General features: G+C 67.2%; 2 protein-coding genes across 5 annotated transcripts; both read left to right on the top strand.

Moving 5' to 3' along the window:
* Positions 1 to 260: 260 nt before the first annotated feature.
* On the top strand, positions 261 to 3,893 carry DLL3 (delta like canonical Notch ligand 3). The gene is given in 12 exon segments (XM_049795171.1): positions 261 to 395; positions 949 to 1,170; positions 1,315 to 1,372; positions 1,812 to 1,888; positions 1,890 to 1,928; positions 1,930 to 2,044; positions 2,184 to 2,254; positions 2,390 to 2,884; positions 2,886 to 2,955; positions 3,032 to 3,479; positions 3,553 to 3,634; positions 3,756 to 3,893. Coding segments are annotated over 12 exon segments (1,734 nt in total). The 5' UTR covers positions 261 to 344; the 3' UTR covers positions 3,762 to 3,893.
* A 439-nt stretch (positions 3,894 to 4,332) lies between these two features.
* Positions 4,333 to 11,234, top strand: ERCC2 (ERCC excision repair 2, TFIIH core complex helicase subunit). 4 transcript variants are annotated; one of them, XM_049795671.1, is made up of 23 exons: positions 4,333 to 4,378; positions 4,864 to 4,963; positions 5,054 to 5,131; positions 5,199 to 5,261; positions 5,346 to 5,459; positions 5,550 to 5,666; positions 6,129 to 6,245; positions 6,340 to 6,463; positions 6,559 to 6,655; positions 6,743 to 6,876; positions 7,152 to 7,320; positions 7,816 to 7,934; positions 8,194 to 8,263; positions 8,387 to 8,456; positions 8,653 to 8,754; positions 8,850 to 8,913; positions 9,220 to 9,341; positions 9,436 to 9,528; positions 9,601 to 9,673; positions 9,788 to 9,858; positions 10,220 to 10,363; positions 10,441 to 10,584; positions 10,676 to 11,234. In XM_049795671.1, the coding sequence occupies exons 1-23, from the start codon at positions 4,374 to 4,376 to the stop codon at positions 10,766 to 10,768; spliced, it is 2,283 nt and encodes a 760-aa protein (XP_049651628.1). In that variant the 5' UTR covers positions 4,333 to 4,373; the 3' UTR covers positions 10,769 to 11,234. The 4 variants fall into 4 exon arrangements, 3 of the variants coding, with proteins under 3 accessions (XP_049651628.1, XP_049651629.1, XP_049651630.1); XR_007505110.1 differs by lacking the exons at positions 9,601 to 9,673; positions 9,788 to 9,858 and having other exon boundaries at positions 9,220 to 9,331; XM_049795672.1 differs by lacking the exons at positions 9,601 to 9,673; positions 9,788 to 9,858.
* The last annotated feature ends 885 nt before the right edge of the window (positions 11,235 to 12,119 follow it).

Raw genomic sequence — 12,119 nt, forward strand, 5'->3', positions numbered from 1 at the left:
GAATAAAGGGTGACATGGAGCTGCGGGTGCACTGTGCTGTTTGGGGAGGGCATGGAGTGGCCCCCCACCCCCCCAGGTGCTGCGTCAGATCCGGGCCCTTTGGGGGGGGGGGTGGGGTGCTATGGGGCTGGATCCCCCTTCTGGGATGGGGGGGCCCTGCATCCCTTGCAGGGGCGTGGCCCGTGGGTGGGGGCGTGGCCTGCAAACAGGGGGTGGGGCTTGGCCGCTAGAAAGGGGTCTTGGGGAGGGGGGCGGTGGGCTCAGACCCCGCTGAGCCCTGGGACCAGGCGGGACCCCTGGGCCCGGATCCGGTACCCCCCACCCCCCACCCCCCGGTGCCGGCCATGGCTGCGCTGCTGCTGGCTGCCCTCCTCGCCCTCGTCTGGCCCCCACCGGTGAGCCTGCCCCCCCCCCCCCCCCGGGAGGGGGCTGTGGGGGGGTCTAGGGGGCTGGTGGAGACCCTTGGCACTTTTGAGGGGGGTCCCTGGGGAGGGATCAGGGTGATCCTGGGGTGCTTCAGGTGCCCCTTTGTGGTCCCCAGGGGGTCTTGGTGGGGGTGGAAGTTCCAGGCTGGGTATTCGGGATATTGGAGGGGGTATTTTGGGGATCCCGGGTGGGCTGTTTGTAGTGCTGGGGGGGGGCCTCTGAGAAATTTGAGGTGTCCTTGGGGAGTTTGGGATGCTGGGGGGGATCAGGGTGAGTGCTAAGGAGGCATTTTGAGGCACTGAGTGGTACTTTCAGGACCTTGAGTGGTTATTTTTGTACTGGGGAGCCTCTGAAGGGTGTTTTGGGGTGCTGGGGGGGGCTCGGGGGGGCCAGAGCGGGCCTAGAGCTCTCTTTTGGGATGCTGGGGGTGTTTGGGGGGGTATTTGGGTATTGGGGGTGCCCCTGAGGAGTATTTTGGGGTGCTGAGGGGGGGTCTCCTGGGTCGCTGACACCCACCTGCAGGTGCAGCCGGCTGGGGTGCTGGAGCTGCGGGTGCTGTCGGCACGGGGGGGCCCAGGGGGGCCATGTGGGGGCCCGCCTTCCTGCCGCCTTGTCTTCCGTCTCTGCCTGCGGCCCCCCGGGGTGGTCGGCTGCAGCCTGGGGGTTGTCCACAGCTCCCCTGGACCCCCCCCAACCCCGGGGGCCCCCCGCATCCTCCGCCTGCCTTTCACCTTCCCCTGGCCGGTGAGGACTGATATTCCCCCCCCCCCCCCCCCCGCCCAGTCCCTGGCAAAGTCTGATGCCTCCCACCATGGTCCTGGGACCCCTAAGGGCCTAGGAATGACAACCCCCCCCAACTTTTGCTGCCCCCCCCCCCCCCCCCCCCAGGGCACCGTCTCCCTTGTCATCGAGTCATGGCGGCTGGAGGAGGCTAAAGGCTCTGGAGGTGAGTGGTGGAGACTTGGGGAGGCCGTGGGGTTTGGGGGGACAAATGGGGGTCCCAGGGGGGCAAATAGGGGCCCTGTGTATTTGCAGGGGGGAATGGAGATCCTATAGGGAGTGGATAGGGAATAAGGGCAGGGAGGTGAGAGCCCAAAGTGTTGGGGGGGGGGGGCATTTGGACGTCCCAAGGGGGTAAATGGGGGACAAATAGTATGGGGGGGGCAGATGGCAGCCTGCAGGGTTTGGGGGGCAAATTAGGGTTTGGGGGGGGCAAAGGGGAGCCCTGGGTGTTTGAGGGGGGTGAATGGGAATCCTTGGATTGGGGGGGGGGGGGGGGGCAGTTTGGGGGGAGGCAGAGAGGGAGGGCTAGAAGGGCAAAGGGTGGGGATCTGGAGGACTTTGGGGGTGCCCAGGGGGTCTGTGGGTGCTGACGGGTGCCCCAGGGCCCCAGGGCCGGCTCTTGGGGCGCGCGGTGGCCCGGCAGCACCTCTCCCCGGGGGGTCCCTGGCGGGGGGGGACGGGGGGGGGGCCTGCGCTTCGGCACCCGCTTGCGCTGCCGCCCCCCCCGGCCGTGGCCCCCGTTGCGTCCCGCGCTGCGCGCCCTGCACCCGCCGCTGCCCCCCCGCCGCCGCCTGCCGCCCCCCCCGCCGCTGTTGGCCCCCCTGCTGCACCCGCCGTGAGTACCCCTGTCCCCTGGGGGGCCCCCAGCACCCTTCTCCCCCCCCAGCGCTCCCCCATCTTTTTTGGGGGGCATGCAGCATCCCAGGGTGTCCCCTGGGTTTTGGGGTGACCCTGACACCCCGCTGTACCCGCAGGTGGGTGCCGGGAAGCTTGCACCACCCCCAGCGCCAATGGCAGCACCTGCACCAACGGGGGCACCTGCACGGTGAGTGGGACACCCCCACACACACCAGTATCCCCCGTGTCACCCCAGGAGCCCCCCTGGTGCTTCCCGGCACCCCCACGTCCATCCTGGGGGGGTCTGCTACCCCCCATCCCGGTAAGGGTGCTGCCTGTGCAGGGTCGTGGGAGCAACTCCCCGGGGCCACGCTGCGACACCCCCAGCCCGGGACAGTCACCGGCAGCACCAGAAGCGGTGACGGCTCCGGTAGCACCAGCAGCAGCACTGGCAGCACCAGAGATGGCCCCAGTAGCACTGGCAGCACCAGCGGTGGCACCAGTGGTGGCCCCGGCAGCACCGGTGGTGGCCCTGGAAGCACCAGTGGTGGCACCGGTGGCCCCAGCAGCACCGGCAGTGGCACCAGCAGCACCGGTGGTGGCACCGGTGGCCCCGGCAGCACCGGTGGTGGCACCGGCAGCACCAGCAACGGTCCCTGAAGCCCCGGTGCCGGCATCAGCGCCAGCGTCTCCGGCGTCGCTCCCGGCTGCGGGGCGGTTGGTGATGCTGGAGCCTCTCCCGGAGGTGCCACCATCCCCGTGCGCCCTCGGTCCCTGCTTCAACGGCGGTGCCTGTGCCCCCGACCCGGCTCCTGGCGCCGGCTACACCTGCCGCTGCCCCCCCCGGCTTCCGCGGCTCTAACTGCGAGCGCCGCGCTGACCGCTGCGCCGACCATCTCTGCCTGCACGGTGAGCCTCCCCCACGTTCCCCACCACCATTGCCCCGGCATGGTTCGGCGTCGCTGACCCCCCTTCCCCAGCGCAGGTGGCCAGTGCCGGGACTTGGGTCGCGGCGCCATTTGCAAATGCCGGCCGGGTTTTTCGGGGCGCCGGTGCGAACGCAACGCCGACGACTGTACCCCCAACCCCTGCGCCAACGGCGGCACGTGCCAGGACGGCGCCAACACCTTCACCTGCTCCTGCACCCTCGGCTACGCCGGCGCCGATTGCCGACGCCGTGCCGACGCCTGCGCCTCCGGGCCCTGCTTGCACGGTGCCACTTGCTACACCCACTTCTCCGGCCACGTCTGCGCCTGCCCCCCCGGATTTATGGGGTCCCGCTGCGAGGAGGAGGTTGGGGGACCCCCCCCAGCCCCCCAACGCCGCCCCCCCGTGCCCCTCGCCCTCGCCTGCGCCCTTCCCCTCGCCCTGCTGGGCCCCGGCGTGGGGCTGGCGCTGGCGGCACGGCGGCGGCGGCGGCTGCCAGGGGAGAGGTGAGAACTGGGATGGGGGGGGGGGGGGCACACACCCCCATTTTGGGGGTCTCACAGGATATTTTGGCAGCAGCCGTGCACCAGATACGGGGGGGACCACCAGCACGAGCCCCCCAGGGAGGGAGCGGCGGCCGCCACGTGCTTCTGCCACCCGGGTGAGCCCCTCCCCCCACCCCTGGCCCCCCAATTTCTCCACCATTTCGCCCTGCTGCCCCACCCCCCCCGGCCATTGCCCTCCGGTTCTCCCTAACCCCATTTCTCTTCTTGCCCCCCCAGGTGTGACCCGGCGGTGATGGACACCCCTCCCCAGGACAACCCCCCACCCCAAGTCTGGGTCCCCACAGTGTTTTGGGGGGACACACACCCCCACCCGGGGGGGCCTGGGGGTTGTGCCATAAAGTGCTTTGAGATGTCTGTCCGTGTCGCCAGAATCCGGCCCTGGGGGGGGGTTGACGTGGGTGGGGATGCCCCACTCGGGACAGTGGGTGGGTGACACGGGTGGGCACACCCCACTCCGCCCGGGGAGGGGGGGTGACAGGCCCGTGTGGGGGACAGTGCTCTGTTTTGGGGTGTCGTCTCCCCCCCCCCCCCCCCCCCCCCCACCGCGGGTCACCTTAGAGCCACCAGCTCAATGACTCGGTGCTCAACTCGCCGCCCTCGACGCTCGGCGCACGATTGCTTCCCCCCCGCTTCCCCCCAACACACACGGCTGTTCCCGCCCTCAGCCGTCAGGGCCCGGCGCCGTGATGGGCAGCCGGCGCGGCCAATCGGGAGGCAGAGTCGGGGCGGAACGGGGTAGCACGTCGGCCAATGAGGGGGCGAAGCGGACCGAGGTGGGGACGGGGAGGGGCGGGACGAGGCCGGAGCCGGCGGCGTGTGGAAGCGGCGGGAGCCATGAAGTGAGCGAGGAGCGGCGGGGGGATCCCGGGGGGGTCCCGGGAGGTGGGGGGGGGGGGGGGAGAGGGCGAGATCGCGGGGGATCCCGGGATTGCGGGGCCCACGGGAGAGCCGGGATCCCGATGGATCCCGGGGGTGCGGGGCCCACGGGGGGGGCCGGGATCCCGGGGACTACCGGGCCCACAGGAGGGCCGCGACCCCCGGCAACCATTCCGGCAGAGCGGGTTCCCGCCGGGGCAGTGGTGGAGAGCCGGGAGCGGCAGGGGGTCCCCGGGGCCACCCCAGCACCGCGACACCCCGCCACCGGACCGGATCCCGTCGCTCGCCAGATCCCGGCTGCCGTCACAGACCTGCCAAGAGGGCGGGCGGCGCGAGTGGGCTGGGGCACCCCGATCCCAGGGCGGGGAGGAGGGATCAGCCAGGCACTGAGCTCTCCGCTGGGGTGGGATCCCTCGTGGAAATCCTCTTCTCCTTGGCCCCTCCGCAGGCTCAACATCGATGGCCTCCTGGTCTACTTCCCCTACGACTACATCTACCCTGAGCAGTTCTCCTACATGCTGGAGCTCAAAAGGACCTTGGACGCCAAGGTATTGCGGGATCTGGTGGTCCCGGGTGGGCTGGGATCCACCCACCCCTGGGGACGTCCCTGCTGGCGGTGACACCGCTGCTCTCGGCAGGGCCACGGCGTGCTGGAGATGCCCTCTGGGACCGGGAAGACGGTGTCGCTGCTGTCGCTCATTGTCGCCTATCAGCGGGTGAGTGCTGGTGCCTGATCCCAGCAGATCCCAGTCCTGCAGACCCTAGTGTCACGTCTCTCCTCAGGCCCGGCCACTGGACGTCACCAAACTCATCTACTGCTCCCGCACCGTGCCAGAGATCGAGAAGGTGGGGTGAGGAGCTGGGGAAGAGATGGGGGAAGGAAACCTGAGAGGGGATCCCGAGTGATCCATCTGAGCATTGCTGCTGCAGGTGATTGAGGAGCTGCGAAAGCTCATGGATTTCTACGAGAAGGAGCTGGGGGAGAAGGTGCCGTTCCTGGGGCTGGCGCTGAGCTCCAGGAAGAACCTCTGCATCCACCCCGAGGTGGGCATGGGGCTGGGTGAGATCCACTGGGGGGGTGGGAGGTTGATCCCAGGGGGACACAGTGTCAATGGGGTGACCATGGGGGTGCAGGTGTCCTCGCTGCGCTTCGGGAAAGAGGTGGACAGCCGGTGCCTGAGCCTGACGGCTTCCTACGTGCGGGCACAGCACCAGCGTGACGGATCCCTGCCTGCCTGCCGCTTCTTTGAGGTGAGGGATCCCCCTGATGAGCGCTTGGGGATACCCCTGACCCTGATGGGCATCCAAGGGTGTCCCACCTGACCCTGCTTGGGGGCCCCAAAGGCACCTGGGGACCCCTGGGTGCCCCCCAGTCTCCTCGCAGCTCCTGGGTACCCTGTGGTGTCCCCGACAGCTCCCAGCACCATGGGGTGCCCCGACTCCCCCTCTGGCTCCCCAGCACCCTTGGGTGCTCCCATTCCCTAACTGGGTCCTGAGCACCGTGGGGACCCCATTCCCCATCCACCCCCCACCAGTACCCTAGGGTGCCCCCCAGCCACAACCCACTTCCACCCCACACCCATATTCCCCCTTCCCCAATCCCCTCCCCTCCCCCAGCACTGTCCTGCCTCAGGTCACCGCCCCCAGCTGCCCCCCACCCCCTGGGGGCCTCCCCAAGGCCCTCCAGCCACCTTCCCCTGGGTCTCCTGCCAGGAGTTCGACACCCATGGGCGTGAGGTGCCCATCCCCTACGGCATCTACAACCTGGACGACCTGAAGGCCCACGGCCGCCAGAAGGGCTGGTGCCCCTATTTCCTCGCCCGCTACTCGGTATGGGGGGGAGGATAGGGGGCAGGATTGGCTTTGGGGTGGCTCCTCTGTCCCTAAATGTCCCTAAATGTCCTCATGCCCTGTGCTCCGGTAGATCCTTCATGCCAACATCGTCGTCTACAGCTACCACTACCTGCTGGATCCCAAAATCGCTGATTTGGTCTCAAAGGAGTTGGCCAAGAAGTCTGTCGTGGTCTTTGACGAGGCCCACAACATTGGTCAGCAACCCCCTGAACCCCATTTTTGGGGTGTCACTCTCTGTCTCCTGCATCACCCACGACGGGGAGAGTGACGCTGTCCCCTATCCTCACAGACAACGTCTGCATCGACTCCATGGGGGTGAACATCACGCGCCGGACGCTGGACCGCTGCCAGGCCAATGTGACCACGCTCCAAACCACCATCCAAAAGTGAGCGTGGCCCCCACCTCCCCTCCATTGTCCCCATCGTTTTCCCACACACACCCACCTGGGTGACCGCATCCCCCCTTGCTGCAGGATCAAGGAGACGGACACGCGGCGGCTGGCAGAGGAGTACCGGCGCCTGGTGGAGGGGCTGCGGGAGGCCAGCACCGCCCGGGAGACCGACCTCTACCTCGCCAACCCCGTGCTGCCGGACGAGATCTTGCAGGGTACATGGGGGGGTGACCTCTCTTTTGAGGTGCCCCCCAAGGCCCCCCCTATTTCCATGCTGGATGAGCATGGGGTATCTCTGAGCTCCCTTTTGTGGCAGGGAGAGCCCTGAGCCCTTTGGGGTGCCCCCAGCCGCACACCAGCCTCCAGTGCCCCACAACCTCCCTTCCAGACAAGTATGGACGTCCTGGGGGCCCCAGAGCCCCTCCTTGGAGTGTGGGGAGAGTGCCAGGTGCTCCCCACCTGAGCCCCCCACACTGTCCCTGGCCCACAGAGGCAGTTCCCGGCAGCATCCGGACGGCTGAGCACTTCGTGGGCTTCCTGAAGCGGTTCGTGGCCTACCTGCGGGCACGGGTGCGGGGGCCCCGAGTGGTGCAGGAGAGCCCCCCCGCCTTTCTCAAGGACCTCTACGAGAAGGTCTGCATTGAGCGCAAGCCACTGCGGTGAGTCTGAGGGGATCTGTTCCCCACCACGAAGGGACCTACCCCCAAGGGAACGTGGCCCCTGGGGGGCCATGTCCCCCCAGAGTGGCTTGTAACCACACCAGGGTGGTCTGTGACCACCCAAGGGTGCTGTGTGTCCCCCACGGTGCTGTGTCCCCCCGCTAGGTTGGCCTGTGACCCCCTGCAGAGTGGCCTATGTCCCCTCCCAATGGTCCTGGGTCCCCCCAGGGTAGTCTATGACCCCCCCAGGGTGCTGTGTCCCCCCCCAGGGTGGCCTGAGACCCCCCCCAAGGGTTTTCTTCACCCCTCCAAGGTGCTGTGTCCCCCTCCTCAGGTGGTGTCTCCCCTCCATGGCATGACCATGTCCCTCCCAAAGGCAGCATTTCCCTTTCTCGGGGTGACATGACGCTTGTGGGATGATGTGTCCCCCACCCAGGGTGATGTGTGCCCCCCCCCAGGTGACACATCCCCCCCCATGGGTGATCTACCCACCAGGTTCTGCGCCGAGCGGCTGCGCTCGCTGCTACGGACGCTGGAGATCGTGGACATGGCCGACTTCTCCGCCATCACCCTCGTCGCCAACTTTGCCACCCTCGTCAGCACCTACTCCAAGGGTCAGCCAGGTGCCTGGGTCCCCCCCGGGGGGGGCAGTCCCTGAGGACCCCTTTCAAGGCAGGGGGGGTGTGGTCTGTGAGCCCCCCCATTGTGGGGATTGGCACCCACGGGTGGTGGCACGGTCCATAAGCCCCCTTGGGGGGGTGGATGAGCACCCTTGGGTAGAGGAACACCCTGTGTCCTGCTTGGGGGGGGGTGCTGGGTGGCCTCCCTGCCCCAGCTGGCATTGAGGGTGCCCCCCTCATCTCCCCGCTCCAGGTTTCACCATCATCATTGAGCCTTTTGACAACAGGACCCCCACCATCTCCAACCCCATCCTGCACTTCAGGTGTGGGCACAGGGGGGGACACGGGAGGGTATCGGGGAGGGGGGGGACACAGGGATGCTGGGGACACAGGGGGGGGGCAGTGGCAGTGTCACCCCAGGGATGTGTGTGTGTGTGTGTCCCCAGTTGTATGGACGCCTCCATCGCCATCAAGCCAGTCTTTGAGCGCTTCCAGTCGGTCATCATCACATCAGGGGTGAGTCTGCATGTTCCCCCTTGTCCCCTCGTGTCCCCCACGTCCCTCCCACCATGTCTCCTGCGTCCCCCTGTATCCCCCATGTCCCCCTTGTCCCCCCCTCCCATGTCCCCTCCTACTATGTCCTCCCCATGTCCCCTCCAGGGCCTATTGGGATGACCCCATCCCTGTGTCCTCTCTGCTCCTCCCACCGCAGACTCTCTCCCCACTGGACATTTACCCCAAAATCCTGGATTTCCGCCCTGTCACCATGGCGACCTTCACCATGACGCTGGCCCGGACCTGCCTGTGCCCCATGGTGAGTGGGGTGCATTGGAGGTACCTGGCGCTGGGTCTGGGGCGGGGTTGGGGGGTCGCGGACCCCCGTGTCACCGGCATCCCTGCCCCTTGCAGATCGTGGGTCGTGGCAATGACCAGGTGGCCATCAGCTCCAAGTTTGAGACACGCGAGGACATCGGTAGGGAACGGGGACGGAGGGAGGAGAGAGGGACAGAGATGGGGTTATGGTGTTGGGGGAGGACAGGGATGGGGACAGGGGGGATATAGGGCTGGGGAGGGCTCAGGGACAGAGTTTTGGGGCTGAGAGGGATGAGGACAGGGACAGGGTTAGAGAGCTGGAGGGGCCAGGACTAGGGTAGGGGAACCTGGGGCAGAACAGAAATGGGGCCAGGAGGATGTTGGGCTGGGGGTGACAGGGAGATTTGGGGTCTGGAGGGGACTTTGGGGGGCCGGGGGTGCACCACGGTGATCCTCCACACCCCAGCTGTCATCCGCAACTATGGGAACCTGCTGCTGGAGCTGTCAGCCGTGGTCCCCGACGGCATCGTCGCCTTTTTCACCAGCTACCAGTACATGGAGAACATCGTGGCCTCCTGGTATGAGCAGGTACGTCCCCACCTGTCTCCCAAACCATCCCCTGACCCCCCTGTGATGTCCCCTCGTGTCCCCTAACCTCTGTCTCCCCCCCCCGCCGTGGCAGGGCATCCTGGAGAACATCCAGCGGAACAAGCTTATCTTCATCGAGACACAGGACGGGGCTGAGACCAGCATGGCCCTGGAGAAGTACCAGGAGGTGGGTGGCAGCATCTCAGGGTGTCACCGTCCCCAGTGCCACCCCTCCCAGTGACCTGGCCACTGTTTGCAGGCCTGCGAGAACGGCCGGGGTGCCATCCTTCTCTCCGTGGCCCGTGGCAAAGTGTCGGAAGGCATCGATTTTGGTGAGAGCCAGCCTGGCTTGGGGATGCACAGCAAGGGGGACGCGCAATGGCAGGGGGACATGGTGGTGGGTGCCGAAGCAACCTGAGCACCCCCCATTTCACACCCCTTCCCAGTGCATCACTACGGCAGAGCTGTCGTCATGTTCGGGGTGCCCTACGTCTACACCCAGAGTCGCATCCTGAAGGTGAGCAGGGACCCTGGGGGACCTGTGGGGACAGGGGGGCACCCTGGGGGCACCCCATGGCACAGCTGGGCACCCCAGGGACACCCCAGGCACTTAGGAGACATGATGAGGTGCCCCAGGGCTATAGTGGGGTACCCGCAGGGCACAGACAGGTACCCACGGGGTAATGTGGACACCCTAAGGGACACAGTGGGGCACCCACAGGCACAGCTGAGCACCCTGGGGCCACATGGCAATCCACAGCTACAGTATGACACCCCAGGGCTGGTCTGGAGCTCCCTGGGGACCAGTGGAGCACCACACAGCCAGGATGGGACACCCGTGGGGTCCCCAGCATGTCTGTGCTCCCCCCCCAACCCAGGCCCGGTTGGAATACCTCCGGGACCAGTTCCAGATCCGGGAGAACGACTTCCTCACCTTCGACGCCATGCGCCATGCCGCCCAGTGCGTCGGCCGGGCCCTGCGTGGCAAAACCGACTACGGCCTCATGGTCTTCGCTGACAAGGTGTGCACCGGCATGGGGTGGAGGCGGGGGATGGATTTGGGGGGGGGTGCTGTGGGACCCCGTGTCTACCCCCACAGCGCTTCGCCCGGGCAGACAAGCGGGGGAAGTTGCCGCGGTGGATCCAGGAGCACATCACCGACGCCAACCTCAACCTGACGGTGGACGAGGCGGTGCAAGTGGCCAAGTTCTTCCTGCGCCAGATGGCTCAGCCCTTCCATCAGGTAAAGAAGCCCTCCCCTGAAGCCCCCCCCCCCCAGTGCTGGAGGGGTTGGGCAGGGTGGGGGACCCCCAGCTTACCTCCTCCCGGTGCAGGAGGACCAGCTGGGACTGTCCCTGCTGACGCTGGAGCAGCTGCAGTCGGAGGAGGTTCTGCAACGGATCGAGCAGATTGCTCAGCAGGTGTGAGCTGGCCGAGGGGGGTGGGTGCAGAGTGACCCCCCCCATCTGCTTGGGGTGGGACCCCGAGCCCCTGCCATGTGCTTAAGGTGGGACCCGGATCCCTCCGTGTGCTGGGGCTGGGACCTGGAGCCCCCCCAACACGCTTGGAGCAGGACCTGGATCCCTCCATGTGCTCAAGGTGGGATCTAGATCTCCACCACATGCGTGGGGGGGGAACTGGAGCCCCCCCACAATCTCGGGGCACGAACTAGATCTTCCCCCACATGCTCCAGCAAGACCTGGATCCCCCAACTCACTTTGAGCAGGATCTAGATTCCCCGTACGTGCTGGGAGCAGGATCTAGACCCCCCAAAATGTGCTCAGGGCAGGACCTGGATCCCTCTGCCCCAATGCCTGGCGCCCTGTGTGGGGCCCTGCTGGGTACTGCCCCCCTGACTCCCAGCTGTGCAGGGACACCTCCATTCACCTCTTTTTTTTCGTACAATATTCCCCCCCCCCCCCCCCCCCCAATAAAACAGGAGCCCACCATGGCTCAGCCACCCCTGCATCACTGTGCCCCCTTATTCGCCGCTGCTGCGCCTGGGGACCCCCAACTTCCCCTGTCCGGGAGTGGGGGCCACATTCACTGGGGTGGGGAAGAGGGTCAGGACCAATGACATGGCCCCCCCAAGGGTCCCCAGTAGTGGGACAAACACCCCCAGCCGTACCCAGGGCTGGGGGACAACCCATGGCCAAGGTCACCCCCTCCCCAGTGCCCACATATTTGGGGTCACCCCTTACCTAGGGTCCCACAGACCATGGGCCCCCCCCGAGATGTGTGGGGTCCCCCTGGATCTATGAAGCACCCCATGGGTGTAGGGCACCCCCACAGATATAGGGGGGGGCCCCCAGGCCCCTCCATGCCCCCCAGGGTGCAGATATTGGGGTGCAGTGGGGCCTTCTGCCAGGGTTCCCCCCCCCACCGGCACTCTGGGGGGCTCAGGGTGCCCCAGACCCACAGGGGAGGAGCCCCCCTCCCCCTCTGTGCCTCAGTTTCCCCACTGGTGCTGGTGGTGTTTTGGGGGGGTGGGGGCGTGAAGGGCACTAGTGGCAGCCGCTGCCCCACCCACGGGTGCCACCCCGGCGCCCATGCCGCCCGTCCTGTGCCCCCCGCCAGGGTCCCCCAGCGGTGACACTGGATCTGGCTGGGTAACCAGATCCGACCTAAAAATACCAGGTGTTGGGGTGGGGGGGGCCCGGCTTGAATTGCCCTGATCCAGCGGATCCGCCTGGGGTCACCCACCTCTGGTTGCCCCCCACCCTGACCCCCATGCGGGGAGAGAGGGCCAGGGACAACTAGGCCACCTTGGAGAGGGGA

This window comes from Accipiter gentilis, chromosome Z (genome assembly GCF_929443795.1).
Source record: "Accipiter gentilis chromosome Z, bAccGen1.1, whole genome shotgun sequence".
In the NCBI taxonomy this organism is placed as follows: domain Eukaryota; kingdom Metazoa; phylum Chordata; class Aves; order Accipitriformes; family Accipitridae; genus Astur; species Astur gentilis.